The 22,483-nt window shown below is 41.2% G+C and overlaps 1 protein-coding gene across 1 annotated transcript in view; it reads right to left on the bottom strand.

Annotated features, from left to right (window-relative positions):
• ANOS1 (anosmin 1) overlaps positions 1-22,483 on the bottom strand; it is a 195,979-nt gene that overhangs the window by 127,021 nt on the left and 46,475 nt on the right. Inside the window, exon 2 of the mRNA XM_044287280.1 lies at positions 9,289-9,336. Within this exon, the coding sequence (XP_044143215.1) occupies positions 9,289-9,336 (48 nt within the window). The remainder of the gene's footprint in view (positions 1-9,288; positions 9,337-22,483) is intronic.

A 22,483-nucleotide genomic window follows, 5' to 3' on the forward strand; every position in this document is an offset into this window, starting at 1 on the left:
TTTTAGGGAGTTTCTACTCTAGGGGTGCATCAGGGGTCTTCAAATGGGACATGGTGTAAATAAACCAGTCCATAAAAATCAGCCCTCCAAAAACCAAACGGCGCACCTTTCACTCTATGCCCCGCTGTGTGGCCGTACAGTAGTTTACGGCCACATATTGGGTGTTTCTGTAAACGGCAGAGTCAGGGTAATAAAGATACAGTCTTGTTTGGCTGTTAACCCTTGCTTTGTTAGTGGAAAAAATGGGTTAAAATAAAAAATTTGACAAAAAAAAGAAATTCTCAAATTTCATCCCCATTTGCCAATAACTCTTGTGCAACACCTAAAGGGTTAACAACGTATGTAAAATCAGTTTTGAATACCTTGAGGGGTGTAGTTTCTTAGATGGGGTCATTTTTGGGTGGTTTCTATTATGTAAGCCTCGCAAAGTGACTTCAGACCTGAACTGGTCCCTAAAAATGTCGTTTTTGTAAATTGCTGAAAAATTTCAAGATTTGCTTCTAAACTTCTAAGCCTTATAACATCCCCAAAAAATAAAATATCATTCCCAAAACAATTCAAACATAAAGTAGACATATGGGGAATGTAAAGTCATCACAATTTTTGGGGGTATTACTATGTATTACAGAAGTAGAGAAACTGAAACTTTGAAATTTGCTAATTTTTCCAAAAATTTGTTAAATTAGGTATTTTTTGGTGCAAAAAAAAATATTTTTTTGACTTCATTTCACCAGTGTCATGAAGTACAATATGTGACGAAAAAACAATCTCAGAACGGCCTGGATAAGTCAAAGCGTTTTAAAGTTATGAGCACTTAAAGTGACACTGGTCAGATTTGCAAAAAATGGCCTGGTCCTAAGGTGTAAAAAGGCTGTGTCCCTAAGGGGTTAATGAGAAAGACCCAGAATACCCCTTTAACCTGGTCATGGAAGTGTGTAAGCCATATATGTGTTTGTGTGACACTATATTCCCTAAAATCCTAATAACCATGCAAAGTAAGATGATAGACCTACAGAGAGACCAAGTTTATTTCTCTAGTGGGTCCATGCTTGACTCTTCATCCAGTGTGTCTGATCCATGTTTCTCTCAACAGCAGGACAATAAACTCCCTGTATACTTTAGGTGGAGGGTAAATGAAGTAAATTATGGCAAATCTGATTTCCTGACACATACACGTGCTATTGGCAAGAAAAAGAATGAACTACTGTACATGAGGATGTCACTGAAAAGCTCTGCTGTGGTAGAGCTAGTTGCTAGTTTTGAAATGATCTAGGAGTTCTTGATTACGAAAATGAAAAAGAAAAATGTCTTCAGTCAGTTGTTGACCAGAATTGTTTTTTAACTTTTTCATACTAATAGCTCTGCAGCCTGATTTTTATCTTCCTGAAGCAACCAGGGCACTGAATAAGTTTGTCCTCCAATTGCAGGCATTGTCGCTAATATTTCATCATGACAAACAATGTAATGAAGCCTGTCCACTTAGAGCATCTGTTCAAAGAACAAACACCAGCAGACCATTTCCTGCTGTCAAAGCACAAGGGAAATTTACAACTCAGGGCGCTGAAAAGTGGCCAGGTAAACAAGAACATTTTGTACACTCCATAACTATCCTGTAGTTCTTTCAAGTAAATGTTTTTTCTCAGCATATGGCCTAAAGCAATAATGAAAGAAGCTGCAGAAGAAGAGTTATATATCCAGTACACTGCCCGTGCTGTCATGTAGGCACTCAAGGCGCTTATCCACCATCCAACTGCCTACTGCGCCTGATTAAAATATATCACATGGAAGATTAACCAAGTATAGTGCACCAATGGATTGTCATTATTCTACAATGGTAACCTTCATATCCATACCTGAAACATTCCTGCTTGGGAAACAGAATTACATTAAATCACAGCACAAATCTCTTTAGCCTTCAATTCAAGCCCTGGTGGTCTAGCTCACTCTGATATTTCACATCCTTATGAATACTTAAAATTTTATATATGTTAAGTCGTAAGTTGGAGGGTAGCTATGTGCAGTACCGTACAATGCCTAACTTTTACAGCATTCAAATAAACATACCATTGCCATAAGATACCCAGAAAAGACTTGCCTAAATAACGTAACCCAATTACTAAACTAGAGAATGTAACTGCATCCTGTGCAATTTATTTTCCACAGGTTCAAGCACCAACCATCAGATCACAGAAGAAGCTCTAGATGGCTAGTTTATCATGGCTGGTGGTGGTCCCAGTAGTAGCAAATGAGAAGTTCTTTGCAACTAGGATAGACTATACCAAATCTCACATAACTATCCCTTCTTTTCATCAAGGACTATACATGCCTCTACTCATCGCAAGCCCATAAAATGATTACAAATTAGATTTTCAAACCAATGGCCATTGCTGATAACCAGCTATTTGGGGGGCTTCTGAGGCTCCTTTTTAGACTTTGTCATTACAATCTTCCTCATGACTAGGGTTAAGCAAACCCGAACTGTAAAGTTTGGGTTCGTACCGAACTTTACAGTGTTCGGCACCCGAACCCGAACCTTTCAGTAAAATTTGTTAACCTGAGGCCACTGCCACCAATGATTTTAATTAGGGGTGGGGAGAGGGGAGGCCGTACTGGACACCAATGATTTTAATAGGGGGGGCCGCATTAGCCACCAATGATTTTAATAGGGGGGTGGGGGGGGCCGCACTGGCCATCAATGATTTTATTACTGGGGAGGGAGGGGGGTCTGGCCCCTGCTGCCTGGCAGCACCCGATCTCTTACAGGGGCTGAGATTCGGGTGCTGCCAGGCAGCAGGGGGCAGTTACGTACACAGTTCTTAGTATATTCTAACTTGAAGCGTCCCCATCACCATGGGAACGCCTCTGTTTTAGAATATACTGTCGGATCTGAGTTTTAACGATCGTGAAAACTCAGATCTGAAAAATCTAATACTATTATTTTCCGTTATAACCATGTTATGACGGAAAATAATAAAGTGAAGTTCGGGTCCCCATTGACTTCAATGGGGTTCGGGTTCGGGTCCAAGTTCGGATCAAGTTCGGGTCCCGAGACTCCCGAACCCGAACTTTTTTTTAGAGTTTGGCCGAACTCCCTGAACCCGAAAATCTAGGTGTTCGCTGAACTCTACTCATGACATAAAAAAATAAAATTTTCACTGTATTTTTCAATTTATGATCTCTACAGAGGACTTTCATACTTAAAACCAGTGATGATCCCAGATCATAGACTTTATCAATGTGTTTTTTTCACATGTATCTTGTATCTTAACTAGCTTTCTCATTTAAAAGGAATCTGTCATAAAAAATGACCTGTTGTTTAAAGGGATTCTGTCACCTCCCCTAACCCAAAATCGGATTTTAAAGCAGTCATGCAGCACGGCTTACCTTGAATAGGCTGTGCTCTTCTATCTTGTAATCCGTCCAGTAGTTTATGAGAAAATCGACTTTTATGATTATGCAAATTAGCCCTGAAGGTGCCCAGAGGGGCGTTTTGTTCCCGTTAGTGTGCCCAGTAATGCCCCTCTTACAGTGCCCAGCCCGCCTTCCTTCCAACTGCCTAACCTCCCACAGCCTCTCATCCCTCTCCTCCCCCTTCCTCACGGCCGAACGAACTCTCGCACAGGCGCAGTACCCACTGAGGGCTGCGCCAAAGCGATCTGCAGGAGACTGAGGGCAGGAGCTTCATCCTCGTCACTGGGCATGCGCCGAGCCCAGTGACGTCCGATGCTCGCTCTTCCATCAGTCAGCCTGTTCACTGGGGGAAGAGCGAGCATCGGACATCACTGGGCTCGGTGCATGCCCAGTGACATGCGCTGAGCCCAGTGAGAAAATTGCAGGATTCTATACATTTTTATGTCTGACTGAGGGAAGAGCGAGCATCGGACGTCACTGGGCTCGGCGCATGCCCAGTGACGAGGATGAAGCTCCTGCCCTCAGTCTCCTGCAGATCGCACTTGGCGCAGCCCTCAGTGGGTACTGCGCCTGCGCGAGAGTTTATTCGGCCGTGAGGGAGGGGGAGGAGAGGGATGAGAGGCTGTGGGAGGTTAGGCAGTCGGAAGGAAGGCGGGCTGGGCACTGTAAGAGGGGCTTACTGGGCACACTAAGGGGAACAAAACGCCCCTCTGGGCACCTTCAGGGCTAATTTGCATAATCATAAAAGTCGATTTTCTCATAAACTACTGGACGGATTACAATATAGAAGAGCACAGCCTATTCAAGGTAAGCTGTGCTGCATGACTGCTTTAAAATCAGATTTTGGGTTATGGGAGGTGACAGAATCCCTTTAAATCATGTTTTTATGTTAAACATTTTTATTTTTTTCCCTCCATGTCACTAACTATAAAAATTTATAGAATCCTGCAATTTTCTCACTGGCCCTAGGTCTAATAGGCCATGATTTCGTCTTCTGTAAGGGTGACTTTTCAGTAGCTCCTATCATTATCACAGACAGAATTACAATGACAAATATCACATGATCCACCTTTTACAATAGGTGATATAACAGATTATCTACTTCCTCCTGACCAATGTACAGTTCACAGAGCATGCCTAGAAAACTATCCCATGTAAGTGAATGGTTCAGCTCCTGTCCATTGTGTCTATGGACCATTTAGCTGCTCTCAAAAAACAGGAAGTATTACCATATTTGAAACCTAGTGGCCATATTGAAAACTGCAGTATTTTATACATTTAAAAAAATATATTGATAGTGACATGGACATAAAAAAAAAAAAATACACCAAAAATCCTCAAAAAAATTTGATTTAAATAACAGGTTATTTTTTTTATTATACATTTTTTTTTTAAATAGTACCTAATATACCTTTTATTTAATAGTATTTTTGTGAAGGATATCACATGGCTATGCAGATTATTTTCTTGAAATTAATTTCAGAAACAAGCAGCATCCTATGTGCAACATCCCTGCTCTGTTGGCATACATAGAACCCTGACTTGTTCAGAATTAAACAGTAAGCCATATTGTTCATGCAGACAGAACACTTGACTAGTATTTTATTATTTTAATCATTTATGCTGGATTTGGCCCAGCTGCGAAGCACTGCCAACACTGACATCAATCTTAATATGGCAGGGAAAACTCAAATAATGTGGAATAATCATCTACCTTATTTGTGCTCTAAGTTATTATCCTCGGTCAAAAGCTAAACACCAGGAATCTCAAGAGGATCATAAAAGGGAAGATGATCCATAAACTGCAGACCACATATACAATTTGGACATCTCTAATCAGATTAGTCTAAATGTTTAAATGGTGGCCAAGTATCTAACTGTCTGTAGATATAATTCACTGACATTAAATAGTCAAATGGGATGAAACTATACAACTCAAAATGTTCTCTACATTATTCTTGTTGATTTAATCACTGAATGCATCCTATTAAATGGACGCAAATGTACATTCACATTAATCAACTGGAGTCACACTGCTAGCTTCAGTACATTACAATGTTACTAGTAATGTATTCTGCAATGCTGTAGATTGTATAAAAGAGTTCTACAAGAAAACGACACGCTGAGATTTATATATACAGTATCTCACAAAAGTGAGTGCACCTCTCCCATTTTTTGTAAATATTTTATTATATCTTTTCATAGGACAACACTCAAGATATGACATTTTAAAACAATGTAAAGTAGTCAGTGTACAGCTTGTATAACAGTGTAAATTTGGTGTGCCCTCAAAATGTCTAAACCGCTGGCAACAAAAGTGAGTTCACCACAAGCAAAAAATGGCCAAATTGTGCCCAATTAGCCATTTTCGCTCTCCCTCGTGTCATGTGACTTGTTGGTGTTTCAAGGTCTAAGGTGTGAATGGGGAGTAGGTGTATTAAATTTGGTGTTATCGCTCTCACACTCTCTCGTACTGGTCACTGGAAGTTAAATATGGCACCTCATGGGAAAGAACTCTCTAAAGATTAGAAAAAAAGAATTTTCGCTGTACTTAAAGAGGGCCTAGGCTATAAAAATATTGCCAACACCCTGAAACTGAGATGTAGCACGGTGGCCGAGACCATACGGTGGTTTAACAAGAATAGAGCAGGCCTCGCATTGGATGACCAAAGAATTTGAGTGCATGTGCTCAGAGTCATATCCAGAAGTGGTCTTTTCAAAGTAGACATATGAGTACTGCCAGCATTGCTGCAGAGGTTTAAGTGGTGGGGTGTCAGCCTGTCAGTGCTCAGACCATACAACTCAAACTGCATCAAATTGGTCTGCATGGCTGTCATTTCAGAAGGAAGCCTCATCTAAAGATGATCCACAAGAAAGCCCGCAAACAGTTTGCTGAAGACAAGCAGACTAAGGACAGTGATTACTGGAAACTATGTCCTGTGGTCTGATGAGACCAAGATAAACTTATTTAGTTCAGATGGTGTCAAGCATGTGTGGCGGCAACCAGGTGAGGCATACAAAGACAAGTGTGTCTTCCCTACATTCAAGCATGATAGTGGGAGTGTTATGGTTTGGGGCTGCATGAGTACAGCCGACTGTGGAAAGCTACAGTTCATTGAGGGAACCATGAATGCCAACATGTACTGTGACATTCTGAAGTAGTATTCCAACATGATAACAACCCCAAACAGACCTCCAAGATGACCACTGTCTTACTAAAGAAAATGGGGGTAAATTTGCTGGACTGGCCAAGCATTACTCCAGACCTAAACCCTATTGAGGATATGTAGGGCATCCTCAAATGGAAGGAGGAGGAGCGCAAGATCTCTAACATCCACCAACTCTGTGATGTCATCATGGAGGAGTGATAGAGGATTCCAATGGCAACCTGTAAAGCTCTAGAGAACTCCATGCCCAAGAGAATTAAGTCAGTAATGGTGGCCACACAAAATATTGACACTTTGGGCACAATTTGGACATTTTCACTTAGGGGGGTACTCACTTTTGTTGCCAGTGGTTTAGAAATTATTGGCTGTGTTTTGAGTTATTTTGAGGGAGCACCAAATTTACCCTGTTATACAAGCTGTACACTGACTACTTTACATTGTATCAAAGTGTCATATCTTTAGTGTTGTCCCATGAAAAGATATAATAAAATACTTACAAAAATGTGATGGGTGTACTCATTTTTGAGAGATACTATATATCAAAATGGTCTATGAATAGTAGAGCTTGGTAATATATCATATTGTCCATCTCCACTACCTTGAAGATAAGTTTTTTTTTCTCAAGATTCCTTGTGATCCCATAAGAAATATAGGAATAAGTACCTGCTCAATTTAAGCTTTCAATGGTTAGTCAATCTGCTGCCATGTCATTAAAAGTTTTATTTTTTATCATATCTCCAAAACTGAAGACTGGATACTACCTGCTCAAACATAACCTCTTCTCAGCTCTTCCCCGCTGTTGGTTCACTTATAGAAAACAGAGGACATCAAACTCCTGCTCTAGTAATTGGGGGGCCCTAACAGTTTACAGAGATGAAACATTTCTTGCTCAATCTATATACAGGTGAAACTCGTAAAATTTGAATATCGTGCAAAGTTCATTTATTTCAGTAATGCAACTTAAAAGGTGAAACTAACATATGGGATAGACTCATTACATGCAAAGCGAGATATTTCAAGCCTTTATTTGTTATAATTTGGATTATTATGGCTTATAGCTAATGAAACCCCAAAGTCTCAATTTTGAGGTACCCTTTGCTCAGGGGGTATGGATTAATTAGCTGACTAGAGTGTGATACTTTGAGCCTAGAATATTGAACCTTTTCACAAAATTCTAATTTTAAGCTGCATTAATGCAACTCCTTTTAATTTGCATTACTGAAATAAATGTACTTGTGCACGATATTCAAATTTTTCAAGTTTCACCTGTATATGTGACAAATGTTTCTCAAGGGAAACCCTCTTTAAGATATAATATCCAAAATCAGAACAAGGAATAGAGGCAGCACTCCAAATATGTTGCAAAACGTGGTTCTACTTTATTCTAGATGCCAAGTTTCAGCTGTTATAGACTTTAAGCTGAAATGTTGTATCTGGAATAAAGGAGAACCACTTTTTGCAACATATTTGGAGTGCTGCCTCTATCCCTTGTTCTGCACTCAATTTTCCATCTTTAGGGGTGAGTTGGCACCCACATATCTTGATCACTAGGAGTGCTGTCCAGTTTTGATTTTTCTATTGCCTACTTTAACATAGGTCATCATTGGTGTGCCTGCTGGATTTGGAATTCTCACAAAATCCACCTTAGTATTTTCACAAGATCAATTGCCCTGAAAAGTTGTGTTTGACACTTTCAAGCTTGTTAATGCCAAGACAGCATTAGTAATGTCAGAGTGACTAACATGTAGGACTATGAGTAAATGGATGCTATTAACAACACACACCATGTTTAAAAACACACTGCACTGCTGGATTTTTCTGTAAATTATTATTTTTTCCAAATAGTATCCCTTTTTGGTAGCAGATCATTTCTTCTCTGTCTTGTGCTCTGTAAAATGATGGTGGCAGCCATTTTGAATAATTCATCCGAAATGAACCACAAATGTTTCAGATGCGTTAGAATTTTTTATTTTTTTTTACTTTTGGCAAATATGATTTGTTTAGCGTCAATTCGCTTATCTCTAAAAATAATATAAGATACAGATGCAATACATATACAACTAAAAATAGAAATAGATAGATAGGCTTGAAAATGGTCCCAGCATATGGATTGAAACGTTGCATGGGTGAATAAAAGGATACCACTATTTTCACCTACTGGAAGTGCTGCGGTGTATTTATTTATATAGATAGATATTCATACACATATTACAGATCTCAAGCTAAATTAACATACACTTTTGATGAAACACATATTTCGTCGACACATCTTAATTAGATTTCTGTCTAATAGTCTAATAGAATCAATTAGCCATAAGTTTATTTGCTCTTTGGGCTTTTAATGGCAGGGCTACAATAAATAATGAGCTGTCTTCAACCCCTAAATCATTAGAAGCATCTGATCAGCTACCCCTCCCAGAGAGACAAGGGGTTAAATGAACAAGTACTTACTTCTATTCTAGACTTGTCAAGTCTTGAATAAGAACTATCACTGAAAAGCAATGTTTAAATGGAGTCCTTAACAGTGAAGGAGTTATTATGGTACTTAAAAAGCCCTGGCAGTAATGACAGAAGGATGAATCACACAAAGAGAGAGCATTCTCCACATCTTCTATTAATGGTTCATTTTTCTCACTTTCTCTTTTTTTATTTATTTTTTATTCAAGAAATAACAATCAACAAGCATTAAAGGACAAAAGCATGTGCTTACCTTTGAGCATTGCTTGTGGTTCTGGCACCATATCAAGGAACCATTATTCTGAAACAAAAAATAGAGATCATTCAGTACAAACACAGTATCAATAGATCCCTACTCCTTCATAAGATATAAATCTAAAGTGACACCATTTTACCCGTGCCTCTTATTTTCTAGGTTGGTGTAATAAATTGACCTGTCCATAATTGAGCCTTGTACAGAACCGTCAAAGTGTAGAGTTTAATATTAAGAAGCTATGTCCTGTGTTCGATCATTGCAGCCTAGACAATCTAGCTTAAGGACACAAGAATTGCAGGTGGCAAATAGTTTGTAGAAGGTATTTAGGCTATTGATTAAAATGGATCATGTCCACAGATGCCTTTGAGGCATTTGTTGGCAATATATAATGTGCTACATTGGCACCCTTTCTTTAGATTAATGTATTAAAAAGCTTAAAGACTTTCTATTGAGTTGAGGTCATGTATAAAGGTCACTGATGCACATTGGAGTATTATTTGCTGTACCTTTCATTTTCATGGAGAAAAGGATCGAAGTATTCAATTTGAACTCCTGAGCCTTTTGTTCTTTCAACAGATAAGCCACCAATAGCGCAATTAGAGATAATGTAGCTGTCGGCCAAATCATTGTTTGATCAGCCACTATTGAAAGTGTATGAACATCTTAACTCATGCCATAATTTTATTATTATTAGTGGACTAAGCCCGAACTCTAGTAATAAAATCTGAGACACTTGGTCAATACATTTTGATCAAAATACATCTGTGCCCACCTACCTAGCGCCAAGGTGGTCTCAGTTCAGGGGGTTCCTAAGCTAAACCTGCCTATGCCGTTATGCATTTATGTTCAGGAGCGCAGACCCCGCACATATAGTGTGTTGCTGCTAGTTACCTCTGTGTGCATCAGAAACTGGTGAGAGGAGGAGCACCTTACACACCTATATGTACCACCTTAATCAAGGTCGCCTCTTAGGTGGGGCAAAAGTGCACATGAATGCTACACCCAGAGTAGGAGCGTATTCACACCTGAAGGTACCACTCCTTCAAGACAAGTCAAAAAAATATTAAAAAAAAAAGGGGATACAAAACATCCTGCACCATATGATACTAAATATGCTCTGTGACTTTATAAATGTAGCCATGCACATCCGCATATTTAGTATCATATCGTGCAGGATGTTTTGTATCCCCTTTTTCTTTTTCATGATTTGTTTGACTTGTCTTGGAGGAGGGGCACCTTCAGGTGTGAATATGCTCCTTTCCTGGGAGTAGTATTCATGTGCACTTTTGCCCCACCTATCTAATAGGTGGACCCTGATTAGGGTGGTACATATAGGTGTGTGTGATGCTCCTCCTCTCACCGGCTGCTGATGCACACAGAGGTAACTAGGAGCAACACACTATATGTGCAGGGGCTGCGCTCCTGAACGTAGATGCATAACGGCATAGGTAGGTTTAGGTCCATATGTTATGTTTGCATCTATTATTATAGTGCATTATTCTCTGTGACTTTGTAAATGTAGCCATGTACATCCGCATATTTAGTATCATATCGTGCAGGATGTTTTGTATCCACTTTTTTTCATGATTTGCTTGACTTGTCTTGAAGGAGGTTAAACCCACACCAATTATGAAGTGACTACAATACAGATTTATGCCACTTAAACTGGCTTTATGCACTACAGTCCCAATACTTTACTAGATCTGTGTGTAATTCTCTGTACACCATCTGATTGTAAGAGGCAAAAGCTCCTTTCCTTTTTCTAGGGACCTTTGGGGTCTTAGCAGTCAGACCATCACTCATTATGAAACAATGTCATACCCTATCAATATCTATCAATATCTATCAATATAGACATGTCAGATATATGCTAAACTTTATATATATCAACGAAAAATGGCGGCACAGGAAAATGGACAAATCTGGGTGTACGTCCTTGAGGGAATAGGCTTCTTACCCCAATAAAAGTCCAGAGAATGAACGGCACTCCAATAGATCATGGACAAATAACTCTTATTAACCCGTGCGGTGCAAGGCTTGAAAAAAGCTCGAGTATTGAGCCAAAACGTTGCACCGCACAGGTGAATAAAGGAGTTATTTGTCCATTATCTATTGGAGTGTCGTTCATTCTCTGGACTATATATATACAGGTCCTTCTCAAAAAATTTGCATATTGTGATAAAGTTCATTATTTTCTGTAATGTACTGATAAACATTAGACTTTCATATATTTTAGATTCATTACACACCAACTGAAGTAGTTCAAGCCTTTTATTGTTTTAATATTGATGATTTTGGCATACAGCTCATAAAAACCCAAAATTCCTATCTAAAAAAATTAGCATATCATGAAAAGGTTCTCTAAACGAGCTATTAACCTAATCATCTGAATCAACTAATTAACTCTAAACACCTGCAAAAGATTCCTGAGGCTTTTAAAAACTCCCAGCCTGGTTCATTACTCAAAACCGCAATCATGGGTAAGACTGCCGACCTGACTGCTGTCCAGAAGGCCATCATTGACGCCCTCAAGCAAGAGGGTAAGACACAGAAAGAAATTTCTGAAGGAATAGGCTGTTCCCAGAGTGCTGTATCAAGGCACCTCAGTGGGAAGTCTGTGGGAAGGAAAAAGTGTGGCAGAAAACGCTGCACAATGAGAAGAGGTGACCGGACCCTGAGGAAGATTGTGGAGAAGGACCGATTCCAGACCTTGGGGGACCTGAGGAAGCAGTGGACTGAGTCTGGAGTAGAAACATCCAGAGCCCCCGTGTACAGGCGTGTGCAGGAAATGGGCTACAGGTGCCGCATTCCCCAGAAACAGCGGCAGAAGCGCCTGACCTGGGCTACAGAGAAGCAGCACTGGACTGTTGCATGTCATTCGGAAATCAAGGTGCCAGAGTCTGGAGGAAGACTGGGGAGAGGGAAATGCCAAAATGCCTGAAGTCCAGTGTCAAGTACCCACAGTCAGTGATGGTCTGGGGTGCCATGTCAGCTGCTGGTGTTGGTCCACTGTGTTTTATCAAGGGCAGGGTCAATGCAGCTAGCTATCAGGAGATTTTGGAGCACTTCATGCTTCCATCTGCTGAAAAGCTTTATGGAGATGAAGATGTCATTTTTCAGCACGACCTGGCACCTGCTCACAGTGCCAAAACCACCGGTAAATGGTTTACTGACCATGGTATTACTGTGCTCAATTGGCCTGTCAACTCTCCTGACCTGAACCCCATAGAGAATCTGTGGGATATTGGGAAGAGAAAGTTGAGAGACGCAAGACCCAACACTCTGGATGAGCTTAAGGCCGCTATCGAAGCATCCTGGGCCTCCATAACACCTCAGCAGTGCCACAGGCTGATTGCCTCCATGCCACGCCGCATTGAAGCATTCATTTCTGCAAAAGGATTCCCGACCAAGTATTGAGTGCATAACTGAACAGAATTATTTGAAGGTTGACTTTTTTGTATTAAAAACACTTTTCTTTTATTGGTCGGATGAAATATGCTAATTTTTTTAGATAGGAAATTTGGGTTTTCATGAGCTGTATGCCAAAATCATCAATATTAAAACAATAAAAGGCTTGAACTACTTCAGTTGGTGTGTAATGAATCTAAAATATATGAAAGTCTAATGTTTATCAGTACATTACAGAAAATAATGAACTTTATCACAATATGCTAATTTTTTGAGAAGGACCTGTATATATATATATATATATATATATATAAAAATACATATATATATATATATATATATATATATATATATACACATACTAGACAATAATACTTTTATTATTTTGTGCTGTGGCCCACAAAGATGGAAAACCAGTTGTTGAATATATTGTAACTAGAGATAAGCAAATTTCTGCAAATTCGATTCTGGTCCAATTCAACCACATCCATTATCTGGTTCGACTCAGATTTAAATTGATTGCATCTGAATGAAAAGTGCATCAATAGCTCTGAATAGGTGCTGATGACATTTTGGTCTCACTCTCTCATACTGTCATGGTCCCTCCCGTGACAGAGGTGAGAAGATAGAATAGACTTGCTGCACATGAAGCTATCTGACAGGTCTCTCTGTTTTCCTCTTTGTATGTTTTGTTTGGCAGGATCTCACCTCTCCTAAGGTTCTGCTTGTTATCAGTGATGAGGCTCTTTTTAGGTCTGCCTCACACTGCTGACCATGTGGTTTATATTTCCTCTTGGAGTTGCTAGAGCTATTTTGTCTTGGATCTCCTGCTTCTCCGTTCATCTAAAAGCTAAGTTCAAGTTGCCTGTTCAGTTTGTTGTTCTCTGGTGTGTTTTGGTTCTAGTCCTTCAGGGAGACGCAGGTTTTTTCATCTGGGAAGGAACCAACTGTCTCGTCCCCTGCTACCTATCTTAGGGCTCGTCAGTTTTAGCAGGGCATAGATATACAGTGTATAAGCATTTCCACCATCAGGATCTGCTCATACTGGCAGGAGTTAGGGAAAGGTCTAGGGATTACTAGGAGGTCACCATCCCTAGATTTTTAAGCCTAGACTGTTGTGTATTTCTTTTGTGTGTATCTGGTGTTTTCCCCTTCCCCTTTACCTGTGACACATACACCAAATGTTTTTCAGTGAGTCAAGTCACTTAAAGTTCTGATTCTATGCAATCCAAAATTTTCCAAAAATTTGGTTCAAATTCTAATTCTATAAAATCAAATTTCTCATTTCTAATTGCAACTTCATTTTATTTGGTAATATTCAGTGCCACTTAAAAAAAAAATGGTTGAAAATGTTAGTAAAACAGGAAGAATATGTGACTTTATAACCACAAAGGGGCAGATTTACTAAGACTGGCATTTTATATACCAGTCTTAGTAAAAAGTCCAGTGGAGTAAGATACACCAAATTCAATATGAGGTGCATTTCTCCTATTAAATTTGTCTGAACCAGATAAGTATCATGGAACAAAATCACAACACAAAGGAAGGTCAGAGGCAAGCCCAGGTTAATATTCTAAACAGTCCAAAACACTCACAGACAGAACCAGGAGCACAAGAGGGGAGTAAACCTATAACTGGCAAGGGATTTAAATAGAGCACAGAGTTCAAGGATCAGAACCAGATCGGTCCATGACTCGGTGTTCCATTAGTCAGACACATCACACAGGAACAGAAAAGTTAAATAATATAGCACTGTTAGTTTTCCTCCAGCACACGACCACTGTAAGAGAAACACAGCATTGCATCCTGTAGCTAGGGATGCTGTCGCTTAACTAAGGGCCGTGGCTTCACAGAGCATCTCTTCTGATGCGGTTGCTCTGAAGTTGGAGATATTGCCCCTGGACCCTGGACAGATAAGTTAGTGATGGTGTTCTGCCAGATTCCTATACCTGGCAGAATGCTATACCCAGAAGTGATGCAGTCGAACCAGAATTAGCTGAAGGAGGGTGTGTGTGGATCTGCGCAAGCGCAGATCCACTAGATTTGTGAAAATAATTGCACTGCCGCGGGAGAAGCACCTACTTAATTTGCATGCGCAAAACCGTACACCGCGCATGCGCACTCAGGAGTAGGTCGATTTTTCAGTGCAAAATGTTCCATCAGATCTCCCTACCCCTCAGTGCGCACGCGCGGACACATCATCTTGCGTAGTTTACCTCACCACATAACAGAGCTGAGTGCAGGATATTGGCGTTGTGGGGTCACCACATAGCAGAGCTGAGTGCGCACATGCGGTGTATGGTTTCGCGCATGTAAATGAAGTAGGTGCTTCTCCCGCGGTGGTGCAATTATTTTTACGAATCCAGTGGATCTGCACCTGCGCAGATCCACACACACACCCTCCTCCAGCTAATTCTGATGCGGCCGTGTCACTTCCGGGTATTGCATTCTGCCAAGGTATAGGAATCTGGCAGAACAATGGCCCGTGCTCCAAAAGCTGAAATCTGCACAAGCTGGGGCTAACACTAGCTATAAGGAGCCTCCATCACAGATTCTGGCAAAAAAAAGTATTAAATAGTGCTGCATACAGTAGAATTTTGTCCAGCAAAATGCCCACACTCAAGCTGGAACCCGGCAGACCACATGAATGTATCCAACAGGTGTCGGCAGTGCACAGCATCTGCCGGATCCACAGATTCCGGTATTCGGCTCCTATGCTGGAACAGAATACTGGAATCTTAAGCACATAGGGGAAACTAGCCTAAAGCTATTCAGAAACTAGAGAGACAAGTGAGAGTACATGTGTCATGAGTGGCGTTATATTTTAGGGTATTATGAAATGATTGCTAGAATGATCACTAAAATATGCAATTTCTTAAAATATAGAATGTGATATTTCACTTTGATCCTCTGTTATTAAGACTACTTGTCTTCTTTGGTAAGCATTGATTTTATTTCAGTAGTAGCGTTATACCTTCTTCAATCTATCATATAAGCTTGTGCTTGTGCAATATGAAACAGCCACACAAGGCTTGGCAGAGCAAGACCGTTACAGGCCAAGAGCCTAATAGTTAAGTAGAGATTAGTGTAGTAGTTAAGCATTTGGCCCCGTTTTGTGGTCAGTAATTGCCAAACCAGGGCTCAAATAAATGTTATTGCTGGAAAAGAGACAAATCTACAAGGCGAATAAACCATGAACATCTACCAATATTAACATCAAAGGTTTGATTTAGAAAGTTAAAAATAATGTTTAAATTATCTAACAGCATGAAATTCTTAATTGGCAAGAAAAATAAAATTCTTGCTGGTTTAGGTTGTCCAGAGCAGAAAATATAACCTTACTAAATTGTTAAAATGGTTTGCTGGGAATAGGTAAAAATTTGCAAGAATCTAAGGGAACCTGTACTAGTATGCTAGAGAACTGCATGAGGAGCAGTTTCCTGATCATACAGTATATTTGTATAACCTACAGCAAGCGGTCTTCTAGAAGTAGGAGGCAACAACCTGCAAATTGAACAGCAGAAAAGAGATTACGGATGAAGCTGGCCATACACATTAGACTCCTCTGGGAAGAAAGGGATGCAAATGAGCTGTTAACAAGCTCCGCCTCTGATGCCACCACATGTAAGGCAGCTATCCTATAAGTCAATGTTCAACCTTTTAAATAGACCCTGAGATATGATTTGGATAATAAATAAGCCAGGAGAAAGGGGTATTTAAAAGGGTTCCCACAAAAACTACACAGTACTGCAAGTCATTCATATTACTCTAAAGTACCATACTCTACCTCTATATGCCACAAATTCATATGGAGTTATAGAGATTTTTCTGTTGGATTCTGTAACTTTAGACTGTCTAAACCTTCACCAAATTTACCACAGTGTCTCAGTCTGGTTTATGATCCAGTTTATAGGAAATTAAATGCTGCATAACCACTATCCATATATGAGCCGGACGTTTCGGTCCATAGGGACCTTCTTCAGCGGCTTGGAGTTTCTGTGGTCAGAGATAAAGGGATATCCGGCCACAGAAACTCCAAGCCGCTGAAGAAGGTACATATGGATCGAAACGTCTAGCTCATATATGGATAGTGGTTACACAGCATTTATTTCCCTTTAAACTGGATCATAAACCTCTTATTGTGAAAATCACTAAATAAAATTACCTTTAAATTGCAAAGAATATTCTGTGTGCCGCATATTTATACTATTGGATGACAGTCGGGTCTTTGCTGGCACCGGAAAGAGTAAAACAGTGTGCGGTACTTCATTATCCAATTTAGTGGTTCAGACTGGACGATAAATAGGTTGTATGTCTATACACTTTTCTCTAACACTATGCCAAGTACTGGTTGACTAAGACACATTTTTATTTAAGAATTGTGGCAAAATTATGGTGCAAAATGTCATGCTTTCATCTCAGGCTAAGCACAGACAATTTTTCTAAACCTAGATTTGGCAAATTGTGACACATTTTGGAGCAATGTATGTCAAAATCTAGGTGTACTTGCCACTTGCTAGGGTGATATAGCACACCTATCTTTGGCACCTCTCTGATAAAGCAATTGCCAAAAATCAATCTCATACACACAACTAATCCATTTTCCCCTATGAGTTTTAAGCCTCTAGATGTCAACAAGAATATTTAAACTTACTGTCAAACAGGGATGTTGACATTTCTCACGCCCATGTTTTGTCATTGTAAAGCTATTAAGAAGGTACCTGGAATCATCGTGGATGGAAGGTATGTGTCACCGAGGGTTCCTGGCCTCGGTGAAGTAAGAGCCGATATTTTATGTGTCAGCAGCAGCTATTGCTAATTGATAGGGATGAGCGAACTCGAACTGTATAGTTCGGGTTCGTACCGAATTTTGGGGTGTCCGTGACACGGACCCGAACCCGGACATTTTCGTAAAAGTCCGGGTTCGGGTTCGGTGTTCGTCGCTTTCTTCGCGCTTTTGTGACGCTTTCTTGGCGCTTTTTGAAAGGCTGCAAAGCAGCCAATCAACAAGCGTCATACTACTTGCCCCAAGAGGCCATCACAGCCATGCCTACTATTGGCATGGCTGTGATTGGCCAGAGCACCATGTGACCCAGCCTCTATTTAAGCTGGAGTCACATAGCGCCGCCCGTCACTCTGCTCTGATTAGCGTAGGGAGAGGTTGCGGCTGCGACAGTAGGGCGAGATTAGGCAGATTAACTCCTCCAAAGGACTTGATTAACTGATCGATCTGCAGCTGTGGATCATTGAGCTGCTGATCCTCAATTGCTCACTGTTTTTAGGCTGCCCAGACCGTTTGTCAGTCACATTTTTCTGGGGTGATCGGCGGCCATTTTGTGTCTTGTGGTGCGCCAGCACAAGCTGCGACCAAGTGCATTTAACCCTCAATGGTGTGGTTGTTTTTTGGCTAAAGCCTACATCAGGGTGAAGCTGTCACACCAAGTGCATTTAACCAGCAATAGTCTGTTCATTTTTTGGCCATATACAAAATCAGGGGCAAGCTGCGCCTGTCACCAAGTGCATTTAACCCTCAATGGTGTGGTTGTTTTTTGGCTAAAGCCTACATCAGGGTGAAGCTGTCACACCAAGTGCATTTAACCAGCAATAGTCTGTTCATTTTTTGGCCATATACTAAATCAGGGGCAAGCTGCGCCTGTCACCAAGTGCATTTAACCCTCAATGGTGTGGTTGTTTTTTGGCTAAAGCCTACATCAGGGTGAAGCTGTCACACCAAGTGCATTTAACCAGCAATAGTCTGTTTATTTTTTGGCCATATCCCAGTCTAATTCTGTCACTAAATCCATACCGGTCACCCAGCGCCTAAATACTAGGCCTCAAATTTATATCCCGCTAAATCTGTCCTTAGTGCAATAGCTGGGCGAGTTATTTAGTGTCCGTTCAAGCACATTTCTTGTTCTGGGTTGAAATACAATTCCCAATTTAGCAATTTCATAATTTAGTGGTTTCTGCTATATCAGAGCTATTTGAAATCTATCCCTAAAAGGGTATATAATATTCAAGGTGCACATTGGGTCATTCAGAATAACTTCACACACACCCGCTACTGTGTATTTCCAAGTCTAATTCTGGCACTAAACCCATACCTGTCACCCAGCGCCTAAATACTAGGCCTCAAATTTATATCCCGCTAAATCTGTCCCTAGTGCTGTAGCTGGGCGAGTTATTTAGTGTCCGTTCAAGCACATTTCTTGTTCTGGGTTGAAATACAATTCCCAATTTAGCAATTTCATAATTTAGTGGTTTCTGCTATATCAGAGCTATTTGAAATCTATCCCTAAAAGGGTATATAATATTCAAGGTGCACATTGGGTCATTCAGAATAACTTCACACACACCCGCTACTGTGTATTTCCAAGTCTAATTCTGGCACTAAACCCATACCTGTCACCCAGCGCCTAAATACTAGGCCTCAAATTTATATCCCGCTAAATCTGTCCCTAGTGCTGTAGCTGGGCGAGTTATTTAGTGTCCGTTCAAGCACATTTCTTGTTCTGGGTTGAAATACAATTCCCAATTTAGCAATTTCATAATTTAGTGGTTTCTGCTATATCAGAGCTATTTGAAATCTATCCCTAAAAGGGTATATAATATTCAAGGTGCACATAGGGTCATTCAGAATAACTTCACACACCCGCTACTGTGCATTTCCAAATCTAATTCTGTCACTAAACCCATACCTGTCACCCAGCGCCTAAATACTAGGCCTCAAATTTATATCCCGCTAAATCTGTCCTTAGTGCTGTAGCTGGGCGAGTTATTTAGTGTCCGTTCAAGCACATTTCTTGTTCTGGGTTGAAATACAATTCCCAATTTAGCAATTTCATAATTTAGTGGTTTCTGCTATATCAGAGCTATTTGAAATCTATCCCTAAAAGGGTATATAATATTCAAGGTGCACATTGGGTCATTCAGAATAACTTCACACACACCCGCTCCTGTGTATTTCCAAGTCTAATTCTGGCACTAAACCCATACCTGTCACCCAGCGCCTAAATACTAGGCCTCAAATTTATATCCCGCTAAATCTGTCCTTAGTGCTGTAGCTGGGCGAGTTATTTAGTGTCCGTTCAAGCACATTTCTTGTTCTGGGTTGAAATACAATTCCCAATTTAGCAATTTCATAATTTAGTGGTTTCTGCTATATCAGAGCTATTTGAAATCTATCCCTAAAAGGGTATATAATATTCAAGGTGCACATAGGGTCATTCAGAATAACTTCACACACCCGCTACTGTGCATTTCCAAATCTAATTCTGTCACTAAACCCATACCTGTCACCCAGCGCCTAAATACTAGGCCTCAAATTTATATCCCGCTAAATCTGTCCTTAGTGCTGTAGCTGGGCGAGTTATTTAGTGTCCGTTCAAGCACATTTCTTGTTCTGGGTTGAAATACAATTCCCAATTTAGCAATTTCATAATTTAGTGGTTTCTGCTATATCAGAGCTATTTGAAATCTATCCCTAAAAGGGTATATAATATTCAAGGTGCACATTGGGTCATTCAGAATAACTTCACACACCCGCTACTGTGCATTTCCAAGTCTAATTCTGGCACTAAACCCATACCTGTCACCCAGCGCCTAAATACTAGGCCTCCAATTTATATCCCGCTAAATCTGTCCCTAGTGCTGTAGCTGGGCGAGTTATTTAGTGTCCGTTCAAGCACATTTCTTGTTCTGGGTTGAAATACAATTCCCAATTTAGCAATTTCATAATTTAGTGGTTTCTGCTATATCAGAGCTATTTGAAATCTATCCCTAAAAGGGTATATAATATTCAAGGTGCACATAGGGTCATTCAGAATAACTTCACACACCCGCTACTGTGCATTTCCAAATCTAATTCTGTCACTAAACCCATACCTGTCACCCAGCGCCTAAATACTAGGCCTCAAATTTATATCCCGCTAAATCTCTCGTTACCGCTGTCCTGTTGTGGCTGGGAAAGTTATTTAGTGTCCGTCAAAGCACATTTTTTGTTCTGGGTTGAAATACAATTCCCAATTTAGCAATTTCATAATTTAGTCGTTTCTGCTATATCAGAGCTATTTGAAATCTATCCCTAAAAGGGTAGATCATATTGAAGGTGCACATAGGGTCATTCAGAATAACTTCACACACACGCTTCTGTGCATTTCCAAGTCTAATTCTGTCACTAAATCCATACCGGTCACCCAGCGCCTAAATACTAGGCCTCAAATTTATATCCCGCTGAATTTGAATACAATACATTGGGCCAAATAATATATTTGTTGTTGTGGTGAACCATAACAATGAGAAAAACATCTAGTAAGGGACGCGGACGTGGACATGGTCGTGGTGGTGTTAGTGGACCCTCTGGTGCTGGGAGAGGACGTGGCCGTTCTGCCACATCCACACGTCCTAGTGTACCAACTACCTCAGGTCCCAGTAGCCGCCAGAATTTACAGCGATATATGGTGGGGCCCAATGCCGTTCTAAGGATGGTAAGGCCTGAGCAGGTACAGGCATTAGTCAATTGGGTGGCCGACAGTGGATCCAGCACGTTCACATTATCTCCCACCCAGTCTTCTGCAGAAAGCGCACAGATGGCGCCTGAAAACCAACCCCATCAGTCTGTCACATCACCCCCATGCATACCAGGGAAACTGTCTCAGCCTCAAGTTATGCAGCAGTCTCTTATGCTGTTTGAAGACTCCGCTGGCAGGGTTTCCCAAGGGCATCCACCTAGCCCTTCCCCAGCGGTGAAAGACATAGAATGCACTGACGCACAACCACTTATGTTTCCTGATGATGAGGACATGGGAATACCACCTCAGCATGTCTCTGATGATGACGAAACACAGGTGCCAACTGCTGCGTCTTTCTGCAGTGTGCAGACTGAACAGGAGGTCAGGGATCAAGACTGGGTGGAAGACGATGCAGGGGACGATGAGGTCCTAGACCCCACATGGAATTAAGGTCGTGCCACTGACTTTCACAGTTCGGAGGAAGAGGCAGTGGTGAGACCGAGCCAACAGCGTAGCAAAAGAGGGAGCAGTGGGCAAAAGCAGAACACCCGCCGCCAAGAGACTCCGCCTGCTACTGACCGCCGCCATCTGGGACCGAGCACCCCAAAGGCAGCTTCAAGGAGTTCCCTGGCATGGCACTTCTTCAAACAATGTGCTGACGACAAGACCCGAGTGGTTTGCACGCTGTGCCATCAGAGCCTGAAGCGAGGCATTAACGTTCTGAACCTGAGCACAACCTGCATGACCAGGCACCTGCATGCAAAGCATGAACTGCAGTGGAGTAAACACCTTAAAACCAAGGAAGTCACTCAGGCTCCCCCTGCTACCTCTTCTGCTGCTGCCGCCTCGGCCTATTCTGCTGCTGCCGCCTCGGCCTCTTCCTCCGCCTCTGGAGGAACGTTGGCACCTGCCGCCCAGCAAACAGGGGATGTACCACCAACACCACCACCACCACCTCCGTCACCAAGCGTCTCAACCATGTCACACGCCAGCGTTCAGCTCTCCATCTCACAAACATTTGATAGAAAGCGTAAATTCCCACCTAGCCACCCTCGATCCCTGGCCCTGAATGCCAGCATTTCTAAACTACTGGCCTATGAAATGCTGTCATTTAGGCTGGTGGACACAGACAGCTTCAAACAGCTCATGTCGCTTGCTGTCCCACAGTATGTTGTTCCCAGCCGGCACTACTTCTCCAAGAGAGCCGTGCCTTCCCTGCACAACCAAGTATCCGATAAAATCAAGTGTGCACTGCGCAACGCCATCTGTGGCAA

Source organism: Bufo gargarizans, chromosome 3 (assembly GCF_014858855.1).
Source record: "Bufo gargarizans isolate SCDJY-AF-19 chromosome 3, ASM1485885v1, whole genome shotgun sequence".
NCBI classification, from domain to species: Eukaryota; Metazoa; Chordata; class Amphibia; order Anura; family Bufonidae; genus Bufo; species Bufo gargarizans.